Source organism: Kogia breviceps, chromosome 19 (assembly GCF_026419965.1).
Source record: "Kogia breviceps isolate mKogBre1 chromosome 19, mKogBre1 haplotype 1, whole genome shotgun sequence".
Taxonomy (NCBI): domain Eukaryota; kingdom Metazoa; phylum Chordata; class Mammalia; order Artiodactyla; family Physeteridae; genus Kogia; species Kogia breviceps.
Window position 1 is genome coordinate 40,152,733 of NC_081328.1, and position 26,686 is coordinate 40,179,418.

Consider the following 26,686-nt stretch of genomic DNA (forward strand, 5'->3'; position numbering starts at 1 on the left):
TGGGACTAAAAGGAAATTCCCCACACCACAAAATTATGTCCAAAATAGATGGGCAGTGGTTGGCAAACTTGGCTACACATTAGAATCATCTGCGGAGCTTTTATTTATTTATTTATTTATTTATTTATTTATTTATTTATTTATCTATTTAATGTGGGTTTTTTCAATTTTTTTTTTTTTCAAAATTTTTTTGGCTGCGTTGGGTCTCCGTTGCTGCGCACGGGCTTTCTCTTGTTGCAGGGAGCTGGGCAGCTCTTGGTTGTGGTGCATGGGCTTCTCTTGTTGTGGAGCACGGGCGTGGGCTTCAGTAGTTGTGGCACATGGGCTCAGTAGTTGTGGCTCGTGGGCTCTAGAGCGCAGGCTCCGTAGTTGTGGTGCACAGGCTTAGTTGCTCCACGGCGTGTGGGATCTTCCCGGACCAGGGCTCGAACCCGTGTCCTGGTTAGATCCTGTTTCCTCTTCTGGAGCACCAAGAAAGACTACATTTCCCAGCTTCACTTGCAGTAATCCAGGGCCCAGTGACTAGGGATACTGGATCCCTGAATCACTGCAAGGAGTGCCACCCAATCTCCATCAGTTGTGTTGTGAGAAAGAAATGAATAATAAAGTTGTTCAGTTGCTGAGATGTTATTCAGTTGTTCAGTTGCTAAGCTGTTAGCCTTTCCTGAACTTCAGATTGAATTGCTCTGGATTGGGGTCCAGGCAATTGTATTTTTTAACCCCACAGGCAATTTTAATGTGAGACCAGGGTTGAGAACCACTGGATTAGGACAGAAGTACAAGTGTGGAGTTGCTAGGTATAGTAAAGAAATATTGTGTTTCCGGGGGTGCCCCAGGAGATGGGGAGAAAGTTGTCCAGAAATGAGAGAAAAAAGCAGGAGAGAGCCCAGAAACATGGAGGGAAGCAGAGAGACCCAAGAAGAAAAAGTTGGCCAGGAAAACGTTCTATGTGCTGGGAATGGTCAAGGGACATTTCAGAATTGGGGTGTTTAATATTCAGGTCTAAATTCTCATCAGGGCTGTCAGGTGGGTGATATAAACCCCTATGGTCATCACAGGGAGAAGGGAACAGCCAAAGCCCCCCCTTAAGAATCCTCAGTGAGCATTCTGGGCTCCCCTGAGGAACTCGGGTGGGAAGGAAGGCTGACCCCTCAACCACACACTCATAGTGACATCGGGGTGACATTTCAACCAGCTCTCTATGGCCCTGTTGTTAAGCACCTAGAATCAAGCCTAGCATTTGTCCTGGGAGAGGCCATGACACTTTACAGAGGATGAACTTGAGGGCCAGAGAAGCAGAGGAACCTGCCTAAGGCCACACAGCAAGTTCCAGGTGAAGCTGAGTGGATTAGTCATGGGGTCCCTGAGTCCCCTGGCCCCCGTGGATGCTCACAGACTCCTCGATACAAGCATTTAGCAAGAGCATCTTCTGGGGGTGGGGAGTGTGGAGTGGCGAGATGGGAAATTTCAGAAGACATCACAGAACGCAAGACTTGTCACTCCAGCTTCCATTCCAGAATCATCTGTGCTGTGCTCCCCACTCTCAACCTTTCCCAAAGCCATCACCCGACCCCAGTGAAAGACGAACGGAGCCCAGAAGCTTTGCTTTCACATTTAATCAAAGGAAAAGAAAACCAATCAGAGAGAAAGCTCAAGAACTGGATAGCTGAGAGAGGGGACGGGGGAAGGACAGCTGGGCTGGGACTGAGTGTGGACCGGGGGGCAGGGTCCTATTATCCTGAGGTTCATCAATACAAGCGTCCACAGTGGGAAGAGGGTGGATGGAGCCCGAGGGCGAACGCGGCACACACACCCATTCCAACCCAGTACGGGTCCCCGGAGTGCGGCTAAGGCAGGGGAGGTAGAATGCTGTTCAGAGAGGAACAGAGACGGGAAAGGAGGGGCCCAACCCACGGGCATCGCCAGAAGTGAAGGTGCCAGAACAGTCACTGGAGCTTCACCCTCAAGGGCCATGTGCCAACTCTTCAGCAAGGTGCCCAGCCCCACCTCCCATCAAAGAGAATGGTCTTCTAATCAGAGCGCTTTGGAGGTTAACCAAGGGGGAGGGGGTAGCTGCCTCTATTCCCAAGTCTCCCGGGTGAGGTGGGTATGAACAAAGAACCCCACGACCCCTGGCCAGCGCGAGAAGACCCCATTTTCCTCCCACTCCCAGTCCCCTTGGGTTGAGGGTGAGGGTGAAGCAAGAGAGAGCTGAATTGAGGATAAATTAAAAGAACATTGACTAAAGGGAAAAGAGGAACAGAAAGTTGACTGCATAGCGGATGCAGAGCTATGCAAATGAGATGGAAGTAGACTTGACCTTTACATCTCATTTGCATATCCTAGGCAAATGCAAATGAGATCCCTAATATAATAAATATATTTCTGACTTTGTAATAAATATTCTGTTTCTTCTCCCTCCCCTTCCCTAGGAAATGGGCACACAGTGGTTCAGGGGCCAGCTTGGCTGACACTGCAGCAAAGACTGATTAGACAGAAGAACTGGGGAGCACAAAGGCTGGGGCGGGGTCATGGGGGGGGTCCCCTACAAGGACAGGTTCACCCCAGGAAGGGTCACAGAGAAGGATGAGGGATGAGATGTCTGCGGAAGTCGAGGACAGCATACCTTTTAAAAAAGGGATTCTCCTATTTTACAGTTGCCCTCCTCGAGGACTGGAGGGCGGCATTTAGGGTGGGGGCACAACAGGAGAGTTGAGGAAGACATCTGGAGAGGGCCGAGCCTCTGGAATCTGGGATAAGGGTCTCATAAGAAATGGGGGGCTGATGGGGAGCCCAAAAACGGGGCCCCAAAGAGTGACCTCCAAAGCACAACAACGCTTTGCTTCCCCTCTCCAAAAACTAAGCCTGACACACACACCAGTGGCAGAAACACACACCAGTGGCAGAAACACAGACCAGGCACCGCAGCCTGCGGAACCGTAAGCCGCGGAGACTACAGTATGGATGGCGCCCCCTGGAGTTGCGCGGGGCGTCGGCTGGGGCGCAAACGTCCTCCAAGGCCATGCCCCGTGGCCCAGCCCTCCCCTTTCCTCAGCCCCCAGGCCGCCCTCATGGGAGTGGGCACCTGGACCCAGCCACAGAGACCAAAATGGACAATGACCACGGACAGGGAGCCCAGACGCATCCCCACCACGGGCCACAGGGGGCTGGGAGCTCTCCCGTCAGGCTCCTCGTCACAGGGCTCGGCCTCCGGCCCACCCCTGCCTGGGCTGAGCCCGCAGCCCCCTGGCGCCCTTGCCCTGCGGGGAGCAGAGCTGGCCTGTCAGGGGCACATTGGAGAAGTCTGTGCAGAGACTTCGGCAGTGAAAAGCTGTGCATGAGGGAAGGACAGGGAGCCAGCCCCGTTCCGAGGGGGCAGAGAACTGCGCTGCTCCCTGGCTGCGGCAACTGGCTGGTGCTTCGGCTCCTCCAGCCTTCGCGATGGCACCAGGCTGGCACCACCGCCTGGGCTTGCCTAGCTGCCAGGGGGACACGTACCCCCCGGGCCACAGGGAACCAGCCTAAGGCCTGCCCCTAGGGTGCAGGGGCGAGAAATAGGAGCAGCCCAGGAGCGGGGTCAGGGGGGCCAGTCCAGAGGAGAAAAGCTGACTGGCGAGAGGGGTGGGGACAGTGTACCTACTGGCCACGTGGTCCCAAAGCAGCTTTTCTCTTCTCTGGACTGAGCATTATGGAGGCAACTCCGACACTCTGGGGCACGGCTTGGCCCTCAGCAAGGGACATCTGGTGGCCAATGAACGTCGGGAGTGGGTAGCACCTGGGCACAGAGGTGCCCCACGAACACCCTGGCAGTGCACATCTCCTGCGCTGGAGCCAGACTTAGGGCCATGATGCAGGGAGAGCCAGAGCGCCGGGAACGGGAGCTGAGGATCACGGCTGGGGCTCACGGTTGGGAAGGGGACGGATTCAGGGTTCTGGGTCACAACCCAGAGGGCCGAGGCCCAGGAGAACAGGCTCAGTACACCCAGCTGACGGGCACCCACTGGGGCTCCGTGCGCAGCTTCTCCAAGGCGGCCTGGAGTTCGCGGAAGGTCCTCTCCAGGTTACTATTGACCAGACTGAGGTCGAAGTAATGCCCGTAGCCCCTCTGGATGCGGCTGCTCTCCTCCACTGTCCGTCTCAGGTCCGCCTCCTGCCAGCACAAGGGGACCTCCCACCCATCAGTATCCCCCTGGCACCCCCCGCGTCAGGGGGACCCACAGCCTGCCCCATCTAGCCCCCTCCGCAAAGCCCAAAGTACCAACCATGGCAGGCACAGACCCCCTGGCTGGGGAGGCAGCAGCCCCTCCCTGCATGCCCCAAGGCAGCTCTCCTGTAACCGTGGACAGACAGATGGGTGGTGGGAAGGGAGGAAGGAACTAACCTTTAGGAAGTGCCAAGCACTGCACTAAACACTTGGCAACCAGCGTAATCTTCACTACTGCTCTGCAAGCAGGACTAATTATTCTCATTTACAACAGAGAAAGCTGACGTACAAAGAGGCCACACAGCCAGCCAGTGGCTGAACGGGGTCTGCCTGACTCCAAAGCCAGCGCTCCCTTCAGTCTGACTAGGCCCCCTTATCTACACAGCCTGAAAGGCAATTGCCACGCCTGGTCCTAGGGCCACCCACAGGGGCCCGAGGCAACCCCCTCTCCAGACCCAGCCCAAGCTGGATCGGCAAGGGTGGGAAGGGAACTTGAATACTGACTTACATAAGCCGAGGCAGGAGCTCTAGGACTGACCCAGCTGTGTCCCAGGGGCTCCAGTAGGCCCTGTTTGTGGCCAGAGCAGGCTGCAGCAGTGGGGAGCCCAGCCCGGACCTTTCTCCTGGGTCTGAGCAGTTGACCGGGACCTGAGAGCTGCGGTACCAAAAGTGGCCAGCAGAGGGACCCCTGCGTTCAGAGCTCTGCAAACCCTACACCTGCTGGGGAAGGCTGTTCCAAGGGGTCCCTGGGGGGAGAGGGGTGCCCTGGAGTCCTGCAACACCTGCCTTGAAGCCTCTCCTCCCTGAACTGCCTCCTCCCTGACGCTAACTGGTCCCTCCAGGCAGCCTTCCAGCCTCCGGCCTCCTCCCTCCCTTCAGCCTTACCCCACCGCCGCTGTAAACAGCCCGCCTCTGCCCACAGATCTCCCACCGGCCCTCTGGGCTCCCCTGGAGCCCTGTTCCCACAGAGTGGACCGAGCTGGGGGCCTGGCAGAAGCTCCCGTGCCCCGGGCCAGCTGTGTCCCTGACTCTACACTTCACTTCCTCGCTCAGACCTCCATTCCCACACCTATAAAGTGGGATTCGCAAGTCTTACCTCACTGGTACCTCAGGTGGGCGCCTCTCCCCTTCCCGACACCACCTTCTTCTCCTCCTCGGCTCTGGCTGGCCCCCCACACCACCGCAATCAGCCATTAGACCCCTCCCACCACACCTTAGAGGCCTCACCGTGAGCTGCTTGGTGGACACTCCGCTCTCCAGTGCCGTCCGGTTCATGGCTCGCAGGGTCTCAAAGTCAGGGGCCTCAATGAACACCACATAAGGGACAAACTCAGCTGTTCTCAGGACCTTCACTGCCTGCAGAAGAGGAGGGTCAGGAGTATATCGCCATGTACATCTGGGGTGATGGGGGTGAGAACAGGTACCTGGGAATAGATGAGAATGTGGACCTGGGGCTCTGGGACATGAGTCCTGGGAATGAATGGTAAAATAATTGGCAGGTGGCTAGGGATGGGGTGACTGGGGGTCCAGGAGGCTGAGAAAGAGGTTCTAGGTGGGCTGGGTCCCTAGCAGTAGTTGAGGGGTTATAGGGGGGTACTTGGAAATATATGGAGTGACACTGGGGAGAGTTACCCCAGAGAGGTATTGAGCAGGCTGGGAAGGAGCGGGCCAGGCAGTACCTGGGGGTTGACATCCAGCACACACACCCGGCCGGCAGCGACCACACCCCGGATGGAGTCGATACGTGTGCCATACAGGTTGCCCTCGTATTCACCATGCTCCAGGTATCGCCCAGCACGGATGTCAGCCTCCATCTCCGCACGGGACACAAAGCTGTAACCCTGGCCTTCCCGTTCTGAGTCCTTGGGCCTCCGGGACGTGTCTAGGGGGAAGGAGGGGCCGAACGGGCACAGGCACGCCCCACCGCCTCAGACCCACGTGCTCATGCTCTACCTGCACCAGGCCAGCCCTGCTGCCTTCCCGCACACCTTGCCCCCGCCCTCACCATTGGCACCCACAGACTCGAGACGTCCATATTGAGGGGACCTTCAGAAATCACTGTTCTAACCCAGTGCTTACAGATGGAGGGCTGAAGCCCAGAGAGGGCAATGTGCAGCCCAAAGCCACACAGCAAGACCAAGCAGACCTGGGGTCAGCACTCAGGTTCCTGCCTCTGGTTCTGTCACCAGAAGCCCTCTTTTCTACAAGGCCACACACAGCGCATAGCCCTGTTTCACATGGGTTCCCAGCTGGGCTTTTAGCAAGTGAAACATGAGAGGAGGAAAGGTAAGGCTAGCACCACCCACGTGGCCAATGGTTCCTCGCCCTCCCCAGCCTGCAGTTCCCACATCCACCCACAGAGGGCGCGCACCACACACCTCAGACCCAAAGGTATCACTTAACCTGGGGCCTACGCAGATGCCCATTCAGTGGACCCAGCCTTGGCCCCCAGGGCAGCCCCTGCTCCCTGCCTCCCACCCAACAGGACCCCGTCCCCACTCACAGGGCACTGTGGTGCCGTAGCGATCCGGAGCCCACATGATGAGTTTGTTCTTCAGGCTGCGCCGGCCCACACCCTGAGCCCCGATCAGCACCAGGGTTTTCCGGCGGAAGGGGGGCATGCGGGCCACCTCCTCATAAATGAGCAACTCGTGGCGGTCAAACTCTGGACACAGGGAGATGTCACTGCTCATCGGGTGAAGGGGGTGGGGCTGGGCTCTCAGGGAGGCCAAGGATAAGAGGGCTGGGGCCAAGGGCAGGAGGGAAAAACAGGGCAGGGCTGAGGGACAGGACCGGCAGCATAGAACCAGGAGGTGCACAAGTCACTGGTGGCAGAGGGGGGGAGCACTGGAGGGGGACGGGGGAAGGGGGCCCCCAACACCCACCTGCATTCTTGGTGGTCAAATACATCATTCGCTTCTTTTTCTTTCCTGAAATGCTGCCGCAAAGGGTCCCTGGCCATAAGGAGATGAGCAAGTGAGGCCAGGCAGGGCCACATCAGATCCCAGATTAGAGGTCTGGGGGCAGGACTGTACCTGAGGTGGGTGTCAGCTCCAGGTCCCGCTTGACAAAGGCTTTCCGCTTCTCCTCCAGTAGCTGACTGGGGATGAGCCCAGCGCTGCCCCCTTCTACGTGGCACGCCTGAAATGACCGTGGGACAGAGATGTGCCTGAGTAAGCCCTCACCGCCCCCCGACACCATACCTGGAGAGACAGCATGGGTGCCCAGGGCTCACCTGCCACCAGTTGGCGTCGTCCTGGTTTACAATCTGAAGCAGGTCCCCAGCATTGAAGCGCAGGCCGGCTTCCTTGCAGGGGATAAGGCTGTCTCTGGCTGGGTCATAGTCAAAGTGGCATTTCACAAATACCTGGGCCAGGGATTTGGCAAAGGGTCAAGGGGAGAAGCAGGGGAAGGCTGGAGGGGGCGATGCCCATTCCTGTTGCCACCCCTACCCCGAGGGTGGGGGGGTGGGAGGGTCTCACAGTTCACCTTTTGCCCCCTCCCCTCACAAAGATGAAAGAGACCCTGCCTGGCACTGCCCATCTAAAGGCATGATGCCGCAGGCCTGCCTGGTCCGCCTCCCTGGTACCAGCCTCCCTTTGCATCCAGAACAAAAGGACTCAGAAGGATAGGGGATCTGCTCAGGCCTGGGGCCCTGGCTCTACCCACCAAGAAGGTGGGATCACCTGGTAAGGAACATGATCCTGGCACCTAATGCAAGATCTCTCCGTCCCCCTACACCCTCCCTCGGAGGAGAGGGCTCTGGCAAAAGGCTAGACAGCCAATAGGAGAGGTGAGCAAAGCAGCGAGACCTCCACAATCCACCAACCTGAAGGCAGCTGTACGGAACACATGATAACCCAGTTCTGGGCACCCGTGCCTACACGTAGGCACATGGAGGGCTGCACACGGTGCAGGAATTCATTTGTACGCTCAGGTACTCCAGGCTTTAGATGTGCGCACATCCCTCACACGTGCGCGTGAGTGCCCAAGACTAGGGCAAACGCGTGACCGCGTTCGCCAGATGCATCTTGCTTTGAGTACACTGGTTGGTGAGGAGGGGCTCCCACCAGGAGGCCTGTGACCCTGGACGCTGGGAAGCCCCTCCACCCCTTGGGTCTTGTGCTGGGTGAGGGGCTTGGTGGAGGGGCCCACCTGGCGGGGCAGATGGGGCTCCTGGTAGCTGGGCAGGATCTTGAGGATAACGCTGCCGCTGGCGTTGCGCAGGAGCTCCTGCAGCGCGCGGGGGTCGCTGCCCACCGGCTGCCCGTTCACCTCCTTGATGATGTCGCCCACATGGAGTAAGCCTTGCTGAGCCACCATGCCCCCGTGCAGAATGCGTGCGATCACCAACTCGCCACCCTCCACGCGGAATGTCACGCCCTGGGGGACGGAGGGCGGGTAGGATGAGGCGCCAGCTGCTCCAAGTGAGAATCTTCAAATGGGTCTCTTAAGAGCCCCTCCATTCTACCCTTCCAGCCCCACCCTCACAGCGACCTTCTCTGCCATCTTCTGCCCAAATGCTTTACTTACAGGGGCACCAGTGGACTGAAAGTGGGCAGAAAGGAGAGAGTCACCATGTCTGCGGTCTCCTGGGTGTGCTGGCGCCCGACCCTGGGCAGGGCTGATCCCGTCTTCATCTTCAGCCCTCTCCTGACCAGACTTGATCCCCGCCGGTTACTCTCAATCCCCCCTCCCGAGATTGCACCGCTGGCGCTGCCCAGCGCCCTCACCAGATGCTCTCCAGCCGTCTTGCGGATGCCCACCATGCGTACCGCATCAGGAGGCACGGGCTGGTTGCTGAACGTGGGGTCCAGGCCGGGGCTGGGGGGGGGTGTCTCATAGGTCTTTGAGGCCACAGAGTCGTGCGTCTCCAGGAGGGACTGGGGAGGTGGGGGGAAGAGGAGGGACTGTGGGGCAGTGCCCCGAGATCCCTTCCCATCCCAGTTCTAACTTCCTGCCGGCGCCCGCCCAGCAGCCCGGGAGAGGACCAAACCTGGAAGTGGGGCTCCTGGAGGATGCGGGCCAGCTCAGCCGCCGTGCTGCTCTGCTCGGCCAGCTGCGCCAGGTCCCGCAGGATCTCCTGCACCAGTTCCAGGTTATTGTCCCGCACGGCCTCCAGCTTCGTCTCCTCCAGCCGCTCATGGGCCTGGGGGTGGGGGCGGAACAGGTGAAACTTGATGCTTCCCCAAGAGCACTGGGGTACCAAACAGTGCCCCCCCCACCAGCTCCCAGGCATCTTCTCACCCCCAAATGCTGACTTTAGACCCCATCCACAGCACTGCTCCCGGCATCAGTCTCACAGCCTCACTCACTCAGACACAAGCACACTCACACGTGCACACAGGTGCCTTGCTTTCTCCTTTCTCCCCCAAAACAGTGATTGGGACTCAGTTTAGGGAAGAGAGAATCCAAAGGATAAAATTTCATTTCCATCTCTTGCCACAGAGGGCCATTAAAATCGTCAAACTGTCTCCAGCATCCAGAACCCCATAAGCATCTGAGTTCAAGGACAGCTTCTTCCACCCAACACCATGGTTGGATGGGGTCTTGGACACCCTGTAGCCCAGATTAAGGAAGCCAGGGAAGTGGATTAGCTTGCCCAAGGTCACAGGAACTCTAACTTGGGTCTCCAAGCCTTGAGCCCAGTGCTCCCAGTGAAGAAGGGGACAAGATATCAGTACATGGTACCAGGAGAAGGCCCTGCACCTCCTTGTTGCTCTACTGACTCTGGGCTCCATGACAAGGTGCTCTGGAAAGGGAAAAGGAAGCCTTTGCCAGTGACGAGCCCAGCGGGGAGAGTTATGTTAAGTGGGAAGAAAGGAGTCCCATTTCAGGGATATACATGGAGACTATTTTTCCCTCTGAATCATCTGAAAGATAGTTGCAAACAAAAAGTACTTCGCCTCAAAGTACTTCGGCATGAATCTCCTAAGAACAAACAGATCTCCTATATAAACTACAGTGCCATTATCACATGCAAGAAATTCAGCACTGACACACTGATATAATATTATCTAATAGACAGTCCATGTCCATGTTCACTATTGTCTCAAAAATATTCTTTATAGCTTTATTTTTCTGATCTACAACCTAACCAAGATCACATGTTAAATTTGGTCATCACATCTTTTTATTCTCCTTTAATCTAGAACAGACTCCAATAACTCTTAGTCTTTCAGTGCATTTTTAAAGAGTCCAGGCCAGTAGTTTGCAGAGTGCCCAGAACTGGATTTATCTGATTGCTTCCTCACCTTTAGACTCAGGCTAATCATTGTGGCAAGAGTTCTATATAAGTGATCTTGTGGTTTTCTCATACTTTTAGACTGTGTGACTATTCTGTTTCCCAGCAATCATTCACTAATGGATTTAGTATCCCTTTATGGTCTTTGCCTGAATCAATTATTATTATATGGGGGGGTTGCAAAATAGTCATTATCTAATCCCATTATTCCTTCAACATGTCTTAGTTGGCATTCTATTATAACAGCTCTTCCTTTTTCCCTCCCACTCCTCCTCCTTCCCTCCCTCCCTCTCTCTCTCTCTCTTTCTCTCTCTCCTCATATCTATGGATTATGGATCTTTTACTCACTGTGTTCTAATACATCACCATCACTTCCTTCATTGTCTCAATTTATCCCACGTTTTTCCAGGGGAGCCCCAAGCATGCCTTTTGACATGTTCCCATCAGTCCTTGAGCACCTCTTCCTTCCACCACGAGCTCACCTTGTACCTTCCCTACCCTGGTTCTGGAATCAGCAATTTCCCCAAGGAACCCTGATTCCTTTTGGTGGGAAATGGTATTTAGAAACCAAGATCTGGGCACTCAGTGCTCTTTGATTCTGGGGTGTCATTACTTCAGTAGATGTTGGTTGATTCTGACAGTTCGAATTAAAATCAAACTCTACAATACTTTCCTTATCTTCTCCCATTCCATATTTGTATCTCCCTTCTCCTTTGGTGAGAACTTTTCCGCAAGAACATTAATATATTTTAATTATTTGTTCTGTCCTTCAATATTCAAAAAAGTTTCAGATTTGCTAAACTACTGCTACTACCTATCACAAAACTACTAAGTAAAAATCAAGATTTATCTGCATTCTTTTTGTCCTCAGAATAATCTAAAAGAACTTACAGCATTAATGGAAATGTTCTATATCTGGGCTGTCTACTGTGGTAGCTTCTAGCCACACGTGGCTATTGAGAAATGTGACTAGGACAACTAAAGAACATAATTTTTAATCAAATATCAGCATTTTAGTTTATTTTAACTTTAACTTAAATATTTAAATAAATACCCACGTGTGGCTAGTGGCTACTATATTAAATAGTACAGCCTTAGTATATATCCCACTTAGGGCATACAGTCAGAATATTGCGAGAAAAAAGTTACTTAAATTAATTCCTTTTTCTGTAGGATTATGCTAACAATTTGATATATGGATAAATTCACTTATCTGCACTTAATTTCAAGGTGTGCTTTTCTCATTCTTTTTAATTTAATCCTTTTTAATATGTACAACATTCGCATGGTTCAAAATTTTTTTAAGAATTTAATTCTTAAAAAAAAAAAAAAGAATTTAATTCTATTTATTTATTTATTTCTGGCTGCGCTGCGTCATGGTTGCTGTGCGCGGGCTTTCTCTAGTTGTGGCAAGCAGGGTCGACTCTCCATTGCGGTGCGCGGGCTTCCCATTGCGGTGGCTTCTCTTGTTGTGGGGCACGGGCTCTAGGTGCGCGGGCTCGGTAGTTGTGGCGCACGGGTTTAGTTGCTCTGCGGCATGTGGGATCTTCCCGGACCAGGGCTCGAACCCGTGTCCCCTGCACTGGCAGGCGGATTCTTAACCACTGCACCACCAGGGAAGTCCCTCAAATGTTAAATCTATATAAAAAGTAAACTCAAAAAAGTCTCATTTCCATCCTCATCCCTTCTACCCCATTTATACCCACACTCTAAAGGTAATCATCTTCATTAGTTTCTGGTTTATTCTATCTGGGATTTTTTTTCCACAAAAAATAAATAAATATTTCCCTTTCTTACGTAACAGGTAGAACACTATGTACACTCTTTGATACCTTGGGGCTTTTGTTTGTTTAATTGGTTTGGTTTGTTGTTTGGTTTTTTATTCAACAATATGCCCTGGAAATCACTCTATGCTGCTCCGTGGAGATCTTCCTTTATTGTTGTTATTTTTCAATCACTACATTTGCATGATTGTGTGACTGGAGTACCATAATTTATTCAGCCAGTCTCCATGGGTATTGAGGTTGTTTCTAACATCTTAACTATCGCAAATAAAACTGCAGTGAATAGCTTTGGCATAGCTGTTTCTATATCTGTGGAGAAGATCTTTCATGTAAATTCCTACAAGTCTCTCTGGGTCAAGCAGGAAATGCACATGTGGTTTTGTTAGATATTGACAAACTCCCCTCCGTGGGGCTTGTGCCACTGCCATCCCACCAGCATTAGATGAGAAACTTTCCTGAAGCCTTTGCCGCCAGTGTGTGATCAAACCCTTGAATGTCTGCCAATCACATGGGTGAGAAACCATCTCTCAGTGGGGTTTGATTTGCATTTTGCTTATTATGAGCGAAACTGAGCAGCTCTTCATATGTTTAAAGGCCATCTGTATATCTTTTTCTGTGAACTGTCTGTTCATGTTTTCTGCCAATTTTTCCATCAGATCTTGTTTCTTTCTTTTTCTCACTTTTTTAAACATTCTCTATATTAGGAAAATAAGCCCTTTATCTGTAATACCTCTTGCAAATATTTACCCCCAGTTTGTCATTTGTCGTTTGACTCAGCTTATGTTTTTTTGTCAATGCAAAAAATATATATTTAATGTAGTTAAATTATTAACATTTTATGCATCTGAATTTTGAGGCATAGTTTTTTAAAAAGGCATTCCTTACACACAGATCCATGTTTCATTCTAGCATGTGTATGGTTTGTTTTCTCAATCTCTGATCTTCTTGGAAGTTTATTTTCATGTACAGTATGAGGTATGGATCTACTTTGATATCTTTCCAAATGACCATCCAGGTATCCCAATACCATTTAATAAAAATCCATAAGAAAATTATTCCTTAATTTTCTATGTGTGATAATGATAGTGTGAATTTTTTTAAGAATCTTTATCTTTTATCTATACAAATTGAAATACAGATAAAATTATGTCTGAGATTTCCTTCAAAATAATTCAGGAGAGAGAGGAGGAGGAGGTGGAGGTATGCATAAAAACAAGATTGTTCATGAGTTGTTAAATGTTGAAGTAGGATAATGGATGATGGGGGTTCAAGAAACATTTTTGAAAATTTCCATAATAGAAAGTTGTTCAAGCCCATGAGATGGGGAGATTTTAATAACATCTCATAAGGATACTCTGAGGATTTGATGAGATGGACACAGTGCCTGGCACACAGCAGGTGCTCAATAAAGGCTCGCTCCTCTCCTGTCTTCTCTTCCCCAAATGGGCCAGGGAAACAGCATCCCACACAGGGAGGCACATTGGTCTCACTGTCGCTAAATCATCCTCTGCTGGGGGAGAAGCATTTCAGCCTGACTCCTACAGTCTGGCTGGGCAGAGGGTTCCCTGCTGGGGAAACAGACAATTGAAGGGGCAAAGGAGCAGTACTTGGAGACCCGTTACGCCTTGATGATCCTCAGAAGCCAGAGGGCAGAGACATGCCCCAGAAGCTTCCACCAAACCCTATGTGATCTTCACTCATTAAGCTCAGCACAGCCCACAGAGCATCCCTGACTCCGTTACCAGTGTCTAGACAATGCTGAGAGCCCAAGGCCCCAGGAAATGTTTCAAGAATAAACAAAGGCACTCAGGCTCGCAGCCATCTCACCACGGTGACCCTGGCCAGGCTCCTTCATGTTAATGGGAGCTATAGCTCCGGCCCAGGTTAAGTGAGAAGCATAGAGGTTGCCCATTTTAGCTTTAGCATCTTCTGTTCCATGGATGAGGAGGACAAGTTTCCCCAGAAGCCCTCACCTAAACAAGCAGGAAGCCAGTGTGTCTCCCATGCCTTTTACCTCCCACCTTTGACTTAATGTCCGTAGCCAACCCTCTGGATTTGTGATCTGCCTGCCAAATTTGACTTCCTTTAGAACCTGTAATTCTCTGGGATTGTCCCCTCCGGGACCTGCTCCTCCCTGGTCCCAGATCTACCCAGTGTAGCCCCTCCCACACCAACTGCCACATCCCTGGAGAGGAGAGTCATCAGGGTAAGGGACGGAGGTGAATAGCTATCACATGGGGTTCCAATTGGACTCCGCTCCTGGGGGTTTCTGGGCCACCAAGCTTTTGCAGCTGGACCTTTGATCAAAGTACTTTGTCTAATAGGTTTGAAATTGATCTGTGTATACATAATCATTAAAATAGGTGAGAAGGAGTAAGAAGTAGTCCTGTTGTCCAAAGCAAGTCACGCAGTCAAGCCCAGACTGAAGAGTAGAAACTCCCCCTTTTGATGAGAGGACTGGCAAAGTTGCATTGTAAAGGGTCACGCATAAAGGGATTGGAAAGATTTTTACTGAGCTCAGATGGGCCTTTATGGAGATTCGCTTCCTGTTTGTTTCACAGCTAGATGGAGAGAAGTCACTGGGTTCCCTTAGCCCCTGAGCCTCTTACAGGGGTCTCAGCATTGAAGAAACGCCCACACTACCTTCTGTTGTGTTAATGCACAACTGGAACCATTCTAGGAATTTCTTGGGAGGAAATTCTGGCCGGCTTACCCCAAGAACGCTTCTGGAGAAGGGAGTTTACTTACGGTCTGACACAGCACATTGGTAATTTCTCAATCAGGCAGGGGTCTCAGGACTGAGATATTGTAGGACTCAGTGAGAAAATGACAGACTCGGGCTCCCTCAGGAGAAGAATAAACTTTCTGACAATTCATTGCCATAGTCCTAGCACTGTGCCTGGGACGTGGTGAGCACGCCATAGATATTTGTTGAAGAGAGGACAGATGACAATGACTAATGAAGGACAGAGCCACCCAGCCAGCAATCCCACCTTTGGAGAGCTGTCAAATGGGTTCCACGAGGCCATCAGAGCGGAACGCTATGGGGGTGGGGGTGGGAGGGTCACACTTTGGAGGGTGCTGGCTACAGGATCTTCTGACCCAGAGGCTCTGCATCCCGAGGGCCCCTCCTTATTTCACTGGCTGTCCCGCTACAGAAGCAATAGCTAGAGTGACTCCGAGATGATGTGGTTTAATAAATCCAACTGTGAAGTCAGCTTTGGCAGGTTACAGATGTCGAGGTTCAAATGTGCATACTCAGCAACTCCAGTGCCAAGCGTCCACCCTAGAGAAACTCTCACCCATGTGCAGAAGCAGATGAATATGAGGATGTTCACGGCAGCTCTGTGCTTTACAGAGGCAAGTCAGCGACAGCGGGCCTGTCGCTCAGTAGGGGGACCAGTAAATGAATACACTGGGCTCTAGTCACCTATCGGAATACCACACAACAGTTCAAATCAATCGATAACTCTACGCATGTCAATAACCATATTACTTATATGAACTAGAAATCTCAAAAACCGTAGCTGCTTACGCTATCATTCCACTACGCAGAGCTTAAAACCACATATAACAGGGGCACATTGTTTACATCTAAATACATGTGCAGGCAAGACAGGCACACATTCAGGGGAACGGCATCATCGACTCAAGCCAGGGGTCACCTGTGGGCAGGGGAAGCAGTGGAAATGAGGAAAAGGGGAGAGGCATTCACTGGATCATGCTTTTATTTCTTAAAAAGGAAGAGCAAGAACTAAAGCAAACATGGCCGACATTCAAATCCTGGAGGTGGGTACTCAGAGGTCTGTTATGTGCTTTTTCTACACACTCTCTTGTCTTCACTCATTCAATAAATATTCAGTGAGCACCTACTATGTGCCAGGCACTATTCTAGGCTCTGGGGATACAGTAGCAAATCAAGCAGACACCCCTGTCCTCGAGGAGCTCGTAATCTCTCTGTATGAAACATGCGTATTTCCTTGTTTTGATTTTTAACACATGAATCCAATCCTTGACCACCGAAGGAGAAGCAACTTGCCTTTCTCCAGTCCCCTACAATCTGCTCAGTTTTCTCTTCCCCAGAACCTCCCACTAGCGACCCTCTCACACCTCTCATCTTCCATCGTTAACCACTGCCCTGGTCTTCAGCCACTCCACGGATGATAACATACCAGGCTGTGTCCCCGGGACACAGCATCCCCTGTAGCAAGGGGGCCTGGTCCCCTTCCACGCCCCACGTCAGGGCCGACCACAGCTGTCCTGTGACAGAGTCCCCACCCTCACCCTGTGGAAGACCCATCAGCTGATTGTACCGCCCTCCCCCTCCCCGCCATCACTGTCATTGCCAATTTCCTGGTTATGCTCACCACGTTCACTGGAGACGCTGGGACTGCCTCCAGTCTCCTCCCCACCCCAACACCTGTGTAGATACCCCATCCCACGAGCCCTCCACTCCTAGACATCTCTTTTTTTAAAAAATATTTATTTCTTTATTTGGCTGCTCCGGGTCTTAGTTGCGGCATGCTGGACATTTAGTTGCGGCCTGCAGGCTCTTAGTTGCGGCATGCAGGGTCTAGTACCCTGACCAGGGATCGAACCCAGGCCCCCTGCATTGGGAGCACAGAGTCTTAGCCACTGGACCACCAGGGAAGTCCCAATTCCTAGACTTCTTTAACATCGATGACCTTCCCGTCCACTGCAGCCACATCCTAGATTGTCATGTCACCCCCAGAACTGTCCTCCTTGGAAATCTTTCACTTCCCAACCCTCCCTCTGACCTCGGCCTTCGTTTCTTCCAGCTATACACTCTATCCCCAAATCCAGAGAGCCCCCAGGCCTTCACCTCCATTTTCTCCCTGCCCCTCTGTCTGCTCCTGGCCACTCTTCCCTCCCCTCCCAACCTCGGCCCCAGAGGTGATGCTCTGGACCATTCTCACCTCTCCCTGCATTGCAGCCTCCCACAGCCCCCATCCAGCACAAGCCCTGGACCAAAGCCACCCTCTGTGTCTCTGGCCTGAGTCACCCCCACCCTGGGATTGACAGTCTGGAGCCCTGTCGATCCTGCTCCCCGGCTTTGGTGGGTTCCTCTGTCCCCTTCAGTTATTAATTAGTTGAATCTTCACTTCCAAATCCCCCCCTCCACCGCGCTCCACTCAACCCCTGATCCCTGACGGCCAGCAGAAGACTGCCGGCCTCCCCTGAGAAATCTGAGCCATTAGCATGATTCCCTGTGACTTCCCGCCTTGGGAGTACTTCTCAGCGAAGGATCTCCCCCTCCCCAGTCTATCCTCGCTTCTCATCTCACTTGAAGGCAGCACCAGCCTCACACTTTCCCTGTGCAGAATCCCAGGTGCGTGGCTACCTGCACCCCTCACTTTCCACAGCCAAATATCAAGTACTGCCAATGTACTTCCTAAATATTTCTTTCATCCTCCCCTCCCTCAAGCCCTGTTACCACAGGTCTAGTTCAGGGCCATCCCCGACGCTGATCTCCCCAACTCCAGCCATGACCCTCCAACCATCCTCCCTGTGGCTGCCAGAGGGATGCTGCTAAAACACCTCGGTGCCGTCATCACACCCATGCTTAAAACCCACAAAAGGCTCCAAGTTGCTCACAGGACATCACAGGATGATGCCCAAGCCCCAGGCATAGCCCCCAGGGCCCCTCACCAGCTGCCACCAGCTGCCAACATCTCCACCGCTCTCACTCCCTGTCTCACACCTAAAGCTCCAGCCTCACGCTGACACTTGCAGCTCCTATACACTTCTGGCTCTTTCTCACCTCTGTTTCTGCTCAAGCAACATTCCATGGCATGGAATGCCCTGCCCCTCCTCCTCATACTTCAAGACTCAGCACAAATGGCCCTTCCTCCAGGAAGCCTTCCCTACCCACCCTGGGCTGGGTCAGGCACCTGTCCTTTACACTCCCAAAATGCCTAGCGCATCTGCCTCTATCACTGCTGCTACCAAAGTGCTTTAGAACTTTGTTTTAGTGAGTTTAGTTGTTTTAGTGAGTCTCTCCCCCACCTGATATGTGGCAGGTGACCTTAGATAGATGTCCGCACAAAATGTCCAAAGGCAGAAAGCTAAGCAGGATGAACTCTGGAGACTCCAAAGCACAGGCATGCTCACCCTTAACCAATCATACCCTCTACAAGTTGGCAGTCACCAAACACCCATCCATATGGGCACATCTACACACTCACCAGTCAGGCGTGGGGGCAGCCTCCCTACCTGCAGTGTCTCCGATTCATCACCTGGGCATGGATGTCCATGCATAACCCCCTCTGGAGGTCTCCGGTGCCACGTGCCCCATTCCCAGCACCCCTGTGGCTAACATCCCCCCACACACTATGCCTCCCCAGGCACAGTGCCCTTGTGCCAGCCTCCCTGGAGCACCCTACCTTGGCCAGGGATCTCACTATAGGACTTTCCATAATGCCTCGAAGGAAGATCAGGTCCAGTTCGGCTGCCCCTGTGGCATTGGGGAGGGATCCCAGGTTGTCCAGGACTTGCTGCATGGCTGGAGGGAAGGAACAGGCAGTGAGACTCACAAGTGCCAGCTGAGCACAGGGGACCCAAACACACCATAGAAACCCTGCCCTTCTTACCCCACATCCCACAGAAGACAGCTCCTCCCTGGCAGCACATACTTCCCTGCCTGGCACTCCTGGTACTCCTTGAATGCCTGGGGCAGGGGGCCTAAGAAGGGAGGGGCAATTTCCTTGGCCTGTTCTCTAGGCCCTAGGTAATGCTAGCCTGGGCAAGTGGAAGGCTCTAGGCACCAGGAAGTAGACTCTGAGGTGGGGGGAGGCGAGAAAAGAAAGCAGGTGTCAGGTTCCAGGTTCTGCCCTAAACCAGAGAACCACATCATTCAACCTCTGGATGGGCTGAAGCCACAGGACTCAGCCACCTGCACGTGACGGGCTCAGGGATGAGAGAAACGGTGCTTGGAGCACGTCCCTGAGTGCAAGTCAAGCTGGCAGCCATGCAGGAGGTCAGGGCCTACCCAGTATCTAGTACCAGCTGCGCCACTGATTCAGAGTGATTTTGCAGTTGTCACTGTCCCTCACGGGCCTCAGTCTTTCCTTCCTGTAAATTGGGTGGATTAAACTGGTTGGTATCTACAGGCCCTTCAGCTCTGAAAGACAATGACCCAGAAGTTAATACAGATCATAGGAAGCCAAGGCTGAGGCCCAGAACACTGGTAGGAGCTGGGGAAACAGGCACCCTGGGGCTTGGGATGGTTGTGGACACCCAAGGGCAGAGGGCAGACCAAGTCATCCCAGGGATCAGCAAACCCTCAGCCTGGGATGGGACATAAGCAAGGGCATGAGAACACCTGAAGCTGGGCCACTGCTGAGATCTGAGGTGAGGGCTGTCTTCCCCAACAGCAGAGGTGGGAGCTCCTGGTTGTGGCAGGTTCTGGGGGAAGGAAGGGAGAAGCAGAGTGTGCCCAGCTGTGGGCAGAGATGGGCAGGGGGTATCATTACTCTACCACCCTGCTACCCACGCCTACATCTGCATAACAGCACCCAAACCGGGGAGGAGGAGGGGTGGTGGGTACAGTCCCTGGCAACTCTCACTGATCTCGGCAGTGCCCCCCTCCTCCAGGACGGAATGGGGGTGGGGAGGAGGAGGCTTTGAGACTGGAGCTGGCAGCTACTGTCCAGGGACTCTTGGCCTCCTAACCTCTTCCCCCTCATCCTTCCCACCTTCTCCAGACAAGACACCCACGCCTGCCCTCCAGACCCCTTCTGCTCAGCCCTGGGCTTGGCATTGGTCAGACACCTGCAAGGCCCTTAGTGGGCTCAGAAAGATGCCAGGGCAGGGACCCTTCCCGCTTTGCCAGGATATCCTGGGACCCTCCCTCTCCAGTCATCCTCACACACAGATTCCCCAGCCTGCCAGCCATCGGGAGGACTGAGCCAGGGTAGTTGGTGCCCTCGGCCCAGGCCAGCGCTCTCGGAGGGCCGCGCCCCCAGACCCTTAGGCTCCCGAGAGCCCTCTCCTAGGGACCCTCTCCAGATGCCCCAAAGCCCGCAGGACCAGCCCCCAGCCTCGCCACCCCGCCTTTCCCTACCTTCCCTCCGGAGCTCGGCTTCCTCAGAGGAGCCCAGGGATATACCCTCCAAGGAGGGCCCGCAGCCCGGGCTGCCGGCCATGGCTGCCCACCACCCGGCCCAGGGCTCCTGGAGTAGCCTCCTCGCCGCCGCCGCCTTCCCAGCCAGAGGCTGGCAGGGCTGCAGGAGGCGGGACTCAGGGAGTGCCCGCTGCAGTGTCCGCCAATAGCAAGACTCAGCTGACTGACCGCCTTGCTGATTGGCCAAAGCCCCGACTGTAGCAGAGAGGCGGGGAAGGGGCGGTGGGAGGGTCCTCGTCCCACGAGTGCCAGGATCCCCCAGTTTTAGTACCTACCACTAAAAGGGGAGGAGGCGGCTAAGAGAAGGTTTGCAGGGGGAGGGGGTTAAGCGTGCAGCCCCTTCAGAACGCGAGCGGTGCTCAGAGACCCTCCCCTCCCAGCCCAGCAGTGAGAAACCCAAGGTGGGTGGGGACTTGGCCCCGTCTTGTTCCCGCCCCGCCTCCTGCAAGTCCCTCCTCTATTACACCCCATGCCACCTCCTCTTGAGCCTTCCGACCTCTCCTCTCAGTCCCCTCTCCAAGCCCAGTTTCCTTTACAATGACCCCCTCAGGATCTTAAGGAAGCCACCAAGAACGACTCTTGGTCCTCCTCCAGGAGGCTGTGGCACCACTTTGGCATGGGACAAATACCTCAAGCCCCAAATGCCTCCCCCAGCTGCTAGCCGTGAAGCGGTGAGGGGCAGAAGAAGGAGGGAAAGGGGTGACACCACTGTGGGCAGGGAAGGGCGCCCCAAGCCCTCTGACCCCACATCTCAGCAACAGCTTCTCCCTCCCCATCTCCCAGCTGCGCTCCCCCTTGCTTAAGGGGGTGATGCCCGTGGACAAGTCAGGCATCTTGGGATAGGGGAAGGGAAAAGGTGAGGGAGCGTTCACGCAGCAGAGACCAGGGGGTCCGGGGGGAGGGGGTGGGGGGATTTGAAAGTTACCCCAGCCCAGAGCCACCATTCATTCCTCTGAGACCCTGTACCCATGAAGCCACCACTAGGCGCTGCTGCTGCCACCAGACTGTCATTCCCTGAGGAGTGACACCAGGTCACAGCACACCCCTGGTTGCCATGGCAGCAAGCAGGATTACACACTAGGACACTAACCCAGAGATTTAAAGGGACAGCTCCAACTGAAAGCTCCACATCCCAGCCTTGATTCAAAGAAAGGAGTGAACCAGCTGAAGGGGGAAGAGAGGGCAGAGCTGATGGACTGGAGTCTAGGGCTACGCTGTCTAAACTCTCAGCCCGTGCCAACACCCATGTATCTCCAACCCTCAGGAAAAGGACTCCTCCACCTTACTAGAAATAGAGTTGGGGTCTCTCTGCAAGAGGAATACACCCACACCATCTCCCTCTCTCCACAATGATAGTGGCCATATTGACACGTAGGTAAGGGTAGAAGGACCCTGCTAGCTTCACTCTCTGCAGAACCCAAGGCAAGGACCTCTGGCGGAAGGCAGAGGGGACGGGGAGGGTGAACCTGACCTTAGAGGCAGGGGCGCAGCTGTCTATCAGGCCCATGGGAAGTGTAATGACCACCAAATGAGAAGGGGCAGAACCCACCATTAGATTTTTGAGGCCAGGAGCCAAGTCCAGCCCCAGGGCAGGCACAGAGGGCCACCTGAGGGAAAGACAAGACTCTTATGCTTTGAGTCTCCCATCACCTCTTTACAGAGGAGGAAACACAGGCTCCAAGAGGTTAAGCAGCTTGCTCCTATCCTTCTTCCTTTGAATATGGAAAGGCAAAGCAGCCCATGAAGCAGGCCCTCACACCCACCCCCTGGGCTCCACTTCCTGCCCTGTCCCCCACCCCACCAGGGCCTATCAAGAGGCCTGCAGCAGGGAAACTCAATTGCTGGGCCTTCCCCTCCCTCTACACCCCTGCCAGGCACTATTAATGGGTTTACTGGACAGTCCCAGATTGAGAGGCCTTTAATCACAGGCTCAGGGATGGGCTTAATTAACCCCTAAGCGGCTTACAGAGGGGCCCAGGCAGGCTGGAGCAGCAGGGGGAGGCACTGAGCCCTCCAAGACTGTAGAAGGCGGGGGAAATTGGTACAGTGCCGCCACTGCATGGAGAACAGGCCTTTCCTGGGGGACCAGGGTGTCGCAGTTTAGGCTCTGGCCACTCACAGCACCCTTCACCTTCCTAGTTCAGTCTGTCAGGGGAGAGGAACAGGCGACTCAATCTAACCAAACTGGGGGGCCTGGAACATCTTGCAGAGGCAGCAGCAGAGCCTAGAGAGAGGGAAGGGGCTACATGGGTAGGAGGCAGGCAGGCAGGGGAAAATTCAGAGAAATCAGAGCAATACAAGAGCAGTTTACAATTGTTAGGGCCCTTAGAAAGCCTCTAGCACAGGGCACTTCACCTGGTGGGTCTCTGAATGCACTTAATGGGGCGTCCCTGAACCCCTGGAGTAGAATGCAGATTTTGTGCATAGAAGACTTTGTCTATGATGAGGATCCTCGGCTTTCATCAGATTCTCAATGGGATTCAGGACCAATACAAGTTAAAAACACTGATCTTGTCCCATCACTTCATCTTCCAGATGGGGAAACCTAGGTCCTAAAAGGGAGGTGATTGACTCAGGGTCACAGGTTAATGAGGTAACAACTCAGCAGCACGGCATAATAATTGTGATTTTTTTTTTTTTTTTTTTTTTTTTTTTTTTTTACGGTACGCGGGCCTCTCACTGTTGTGGCCTCTCCTGTTGCGGAGCACAGGCTCCGGACGCGCAGGTTCAGTGGCCATGGCTCACGGGCCAAGCCGCTCTGCGGCATGTGGGATCCTCCCGGACTGGGGCACAAACCCGTGTCCCCTGCATCGGCAGGCGGACTCGCAACCACTGTACCACCAGGGAAGCCCTGAATATTCTTACTGGTAACGTGCTTTCTCTGTCATAGCCTTTACACCTCTTTACAGAAGAAGAGACACAGGCTCAAAGAATTTAAGCAGCTTGTTCCTGAGGCTTCCTAGCTTGTCTGGGTGACCCACACCCTCGCCCTGAAACCTCCTATAGAACTAAGTCGAGGCTTCCTGACCTGGCATTCTCCACGCACAGCTTCCTGTGCCCCAGCACACACACACTCCCATCTTAGCACGTGACAGTCCACTCTATCCATCTGGTGGGCACTGCACCATGGACTTCTCCAGAGCATGCATTCCCCTGGCCTCCATGGAGGTGAGTTGTGCTGTGTCTCCAGCCCCACCCTGGGGCAGGTGCAGCAGGGTGATAGGAGTTGCCCAAGAAATGGCTGAGCAGCTGGGTGGGGCAGGGGGCAGTTTGTTCTTACAGGGAGCTGTGGGAGTGCCTGACTGCTGCTCCCCACCCTGCCTGGCACCCTCTGAACCACTGACATAAACTGACATCCCCACTCCCTTCTTACCAGACTCAGAGTTGGTGGCGGCAACTGGCATGGTGAAATCAGCAAGGGCTCTGAAATGGCTCTCCTGGAGGAGGAGAGAGAGGAGGTTGAGAAGGCACAAGGGCAAAGCAATGGGGAAGGAATTAGGAAGGGCTTTGCCCTCAGGATCACCCAACGAGGTAGGGGAGAGAGCATTGCCCTGACACTAAATGATCCCACAGTCCTGGGAGGCAGGAAGAGCAGATATTACATGCCCATTTCTCCAAGGAGGAGGAGACAGAGGATCAGAGAGGTTAGTTGATTTGCCCAAGGTCACAAAGCTAATAAAGAGAGCTGCAATGAAAACCCAGGTTTTATGACTCAAAAAAAATTGTTTCTGTCTTTTTTTTTTTTTTTTTTTTGAGAGAGAGAGAAAGGGTGGGAAGAAGTCCAGTTTGAGTCAAAAGCAGGAAAGATGGGTGTTCCCTGACTTTAAGCTCCATGGGTCAAGAACCACATCAGTTTTATTTTGCCTCTGGATCCTAGACCTAGCGCAGTGTAAATGCTCCACAAACGTTTGTCCATCTGCCTGACAAATGATGTCATACATCCCCAAGGCCTCTCTTGCTTCCTCTTTCTCCCCCTGCCCCTTCTTAGCCGGAGCTGGGACAAGGAGAGCAGGGGCTCTGGGCAGAACCAGCCATGGAGTTTACAGATCCAGTTCGCATCCCAGGTCCTCCCCAAGCTGGGGTTGGATTCCTCATTCTCCAGGGGAGGGTGCAGGTGGGTAACCCACCATTCTTCCTCACTTTGCCTTCCTGGGCCTGTGCTGCTGGAGAAAACCCTAATTCCTGGTTGCCTTGACAACAGGAGGCAGTGGCAGGGGTGGGGGAGTGCAGGGAAGCAGCTGGCAGTGCCCACTTTAGGACTGAATGCTACTGGGCCCTGGGGGTGGGGGAGCCACAACTTCACCTCCCCCACCAAAAGATCCCTAGAGGGACCACTACCTGATTTTAATAAAATCTTCCCTCCTCCTATCACCTTCCCAGGCCTGAGCTGGTCATCTGAGCTCAAGTAGCAGAAATTACAAAAATGGAAGGATGGCTCCCCTTCCTCCTGGATCTGCCCCTGAGAACAAGGAAGAAAGGAGCTTTCAGGGAGAGGAAGGGCACCCCCTGTCAGGCTAGCACCCAGGCTGGGAGCCATGCCCAAGATCCACTGTACCAGCTAGTGCGCCGGGCGCCAAACCCTGCTGTCCTATTCCTAGACAGTATCGAGGAGGGCTCCCTTCCTGCCCCCTCCCAGGTCCCAAGGACCTGGAACCTGCAGCCCTCTCCTGGCTGGCACCAATCTCCCTGACAGTTGCTGGCAAACAGAACTCCAGATGTCCTCCTTCCCCAGAGGGTGGAAGGTGGGAAGAGGCAGGGAGGATCCTGTCCCCAGAAGTCTTTCCTAGCCTGCCTGGGTTTTCCCTCTGGGGAGTCGGTTCCCACGGCATCGGCTAGCTCTGCCCTACCCCCACCCAGGCCTCCGAGAGGGCGGGGCCCGGCTGTGCCCACAGGAGAACAGCAGTGCCAGGCAAGCCAGCCTGGCTCTGAGCCAAGGTCCGGAGCCCAGGCATCTGGGAACGCGCACCTCAGCTTCCAAAACCTTGGGCCCAGGGGCCCTCTCACCCCTACGTCCAGTCTATCCACACTACCCAGGGTCGGTAGATGATGTGGGCCCACCGAGAAAGGGGGAGGTTTCCTCCAAGCTCGGTCAATACCCGTACAAAGAGATGGAGAGGAGAAAGGTCTGACAAAGGCACTTTGAAGACCGACAGGTCGTGGGGAGGGGGAGACAGACTGGGTCTTGTGGCCGGGCGGGTCTGCAAGCACCTACTATCAGAGCGCACCCCCACCCCGCCCCGCTCCAAGAGCCCAGCCCGAAAACGCTGGGCGCTAGGACCTGGGAGGAGGGGGGTGTGTTGCGAGCCATCAAAGTAGGCTCTTTGCTTGCAAGCCCGCCGGAGACTAGGGGATGAGGTCACTGAATGGCTGCGCCCCCACCCCCACCCCATCCTCACTCCCCCCCCTACCCCTTAGTTGACCTAACTTTCTGGCCCTAGCTCCTCGCTCCTGGCACCGATCCCTTCCCAGGTCTCCAGATCCTAGCCTTGGCCCCCGACCCAGACCCGCCCCCTCTACAACCTGGGAAGCGAAGAAGCATCACACCCCCTTCCCAGGACCCCCTCCCAGGAAAGATTAAAGTGTTGGCCTCCCAAGGTGGCGGGGTAGCCAAGGGGACCAACGTAACCTCTGTCTTGCGCCCCCACCCCCGGAAGAGCTAACAGCGCGGTTCTTACGTAATGCCTGGCTCCGAAGTCCCCAGAATCCGCACAGCCCCCAGAGAAGCCTCCCGGACGCCCGGGCCCCTCACAGCTCACCAGCTCTGTGCCTGACGTCACTTAGGAGCCCTCGCCGCGGGGACGGGGGCCAGCGTCAATGGGCAGCGGGGCTTGGTCTCTCTAGGAGCACCCGAGAAAGGGGGGTGGGGGCGGGAGGGTGAGAGGGAGGGGACTGGCCTGAGGGAAGAGGCCAGGGGAGGTGGGACGCAGAGAAAGGGCCCCAAGTGCCGTGCCAGGACGAAGAGGGCCCTCGGGTGGGTTCTGGCTCAGCGGCTGGGGGGCTCCTACCTGCGCCCCGAGAGGCCCCTAGCTCGGGGTTGCTCCAGCGCAGCCTGGCGCTCCGCGTTTATTGCTTGTCAATCGCAACCCCCGGTCTTAAAGCGGCGAGGCCTCCTCTGCACGAAGGGGCGGAGACCGAGAGAGGAGGGGAGGGGATATGGATGCCGCGGGACCACCCCGAGGAAAGTAGCCTTTCCGAGCAGCTAGTGGGTAGGCCGGGAGGTGGTGGTCTGGGAGACACTGCACAGCCCAGGATCCACCCTCCTCCCCAACTTGCTTCCTATTCGGGGAAGCAAGGACTGGGACCTGTACCTT

General features: G+C 54.2%; 1 protein-coding gene across 12 annotated transcripts; it reads right to left on the bottom strand.

Annotated features, from left to right (window-relative positions):
- Positions 1-1,601: 1,601 nt before the first annotated feature.
- On the bottom strand, positions 1,602-26,686 carry MPP2 (MAGUK p55 scaffold protein 2). 12 transcript variants are annotated; one of them, XM_067020853.1, is made up of 14 exons: positions 26,381-26,474; positions 23,749-23,812; positions 18,637-18,755; positions 9,201-9,353; positions 8,938-9,087; positions 8,360-8,587; positions 7,440-7,571; positions 7,240-7,345; positions 7,090-7,158; positions 6,708-6,869; positions 5,884-6,086; positions 5,432-5,560; positions 4,713-4,859; positions 1,602-4,150 (listed from the first exon to the last, which is right to left on the bottom strand). In XM_067020853.1, the coding sequence occupies exons 2-14, from the start codon at positions 23,777-23,779 to the stop codon at positions 3,974-3,976; spliced, it is 1,806 nt and encodes a 601-aa protein (XP_066876954.1). In that variant the 5' UTR covers positions 23,780-23,812; positions 26,381-26,474; the 3' UTR covers positions 1,602-3,973. The 12 variants fall into 12 exon arrangements, with proteins under 12 accessions (XP_066876954.1, XP_066876956.1, XP_066876962.1 ...); XM_067020855.1 differs by having other exon boundaries at positions 8,980-9,087; positions 26,381-26,468; XM_067020861.1 differs by lacking the exon at positions 26,381-26,474 and adding an exon at positions 26,051-26,083.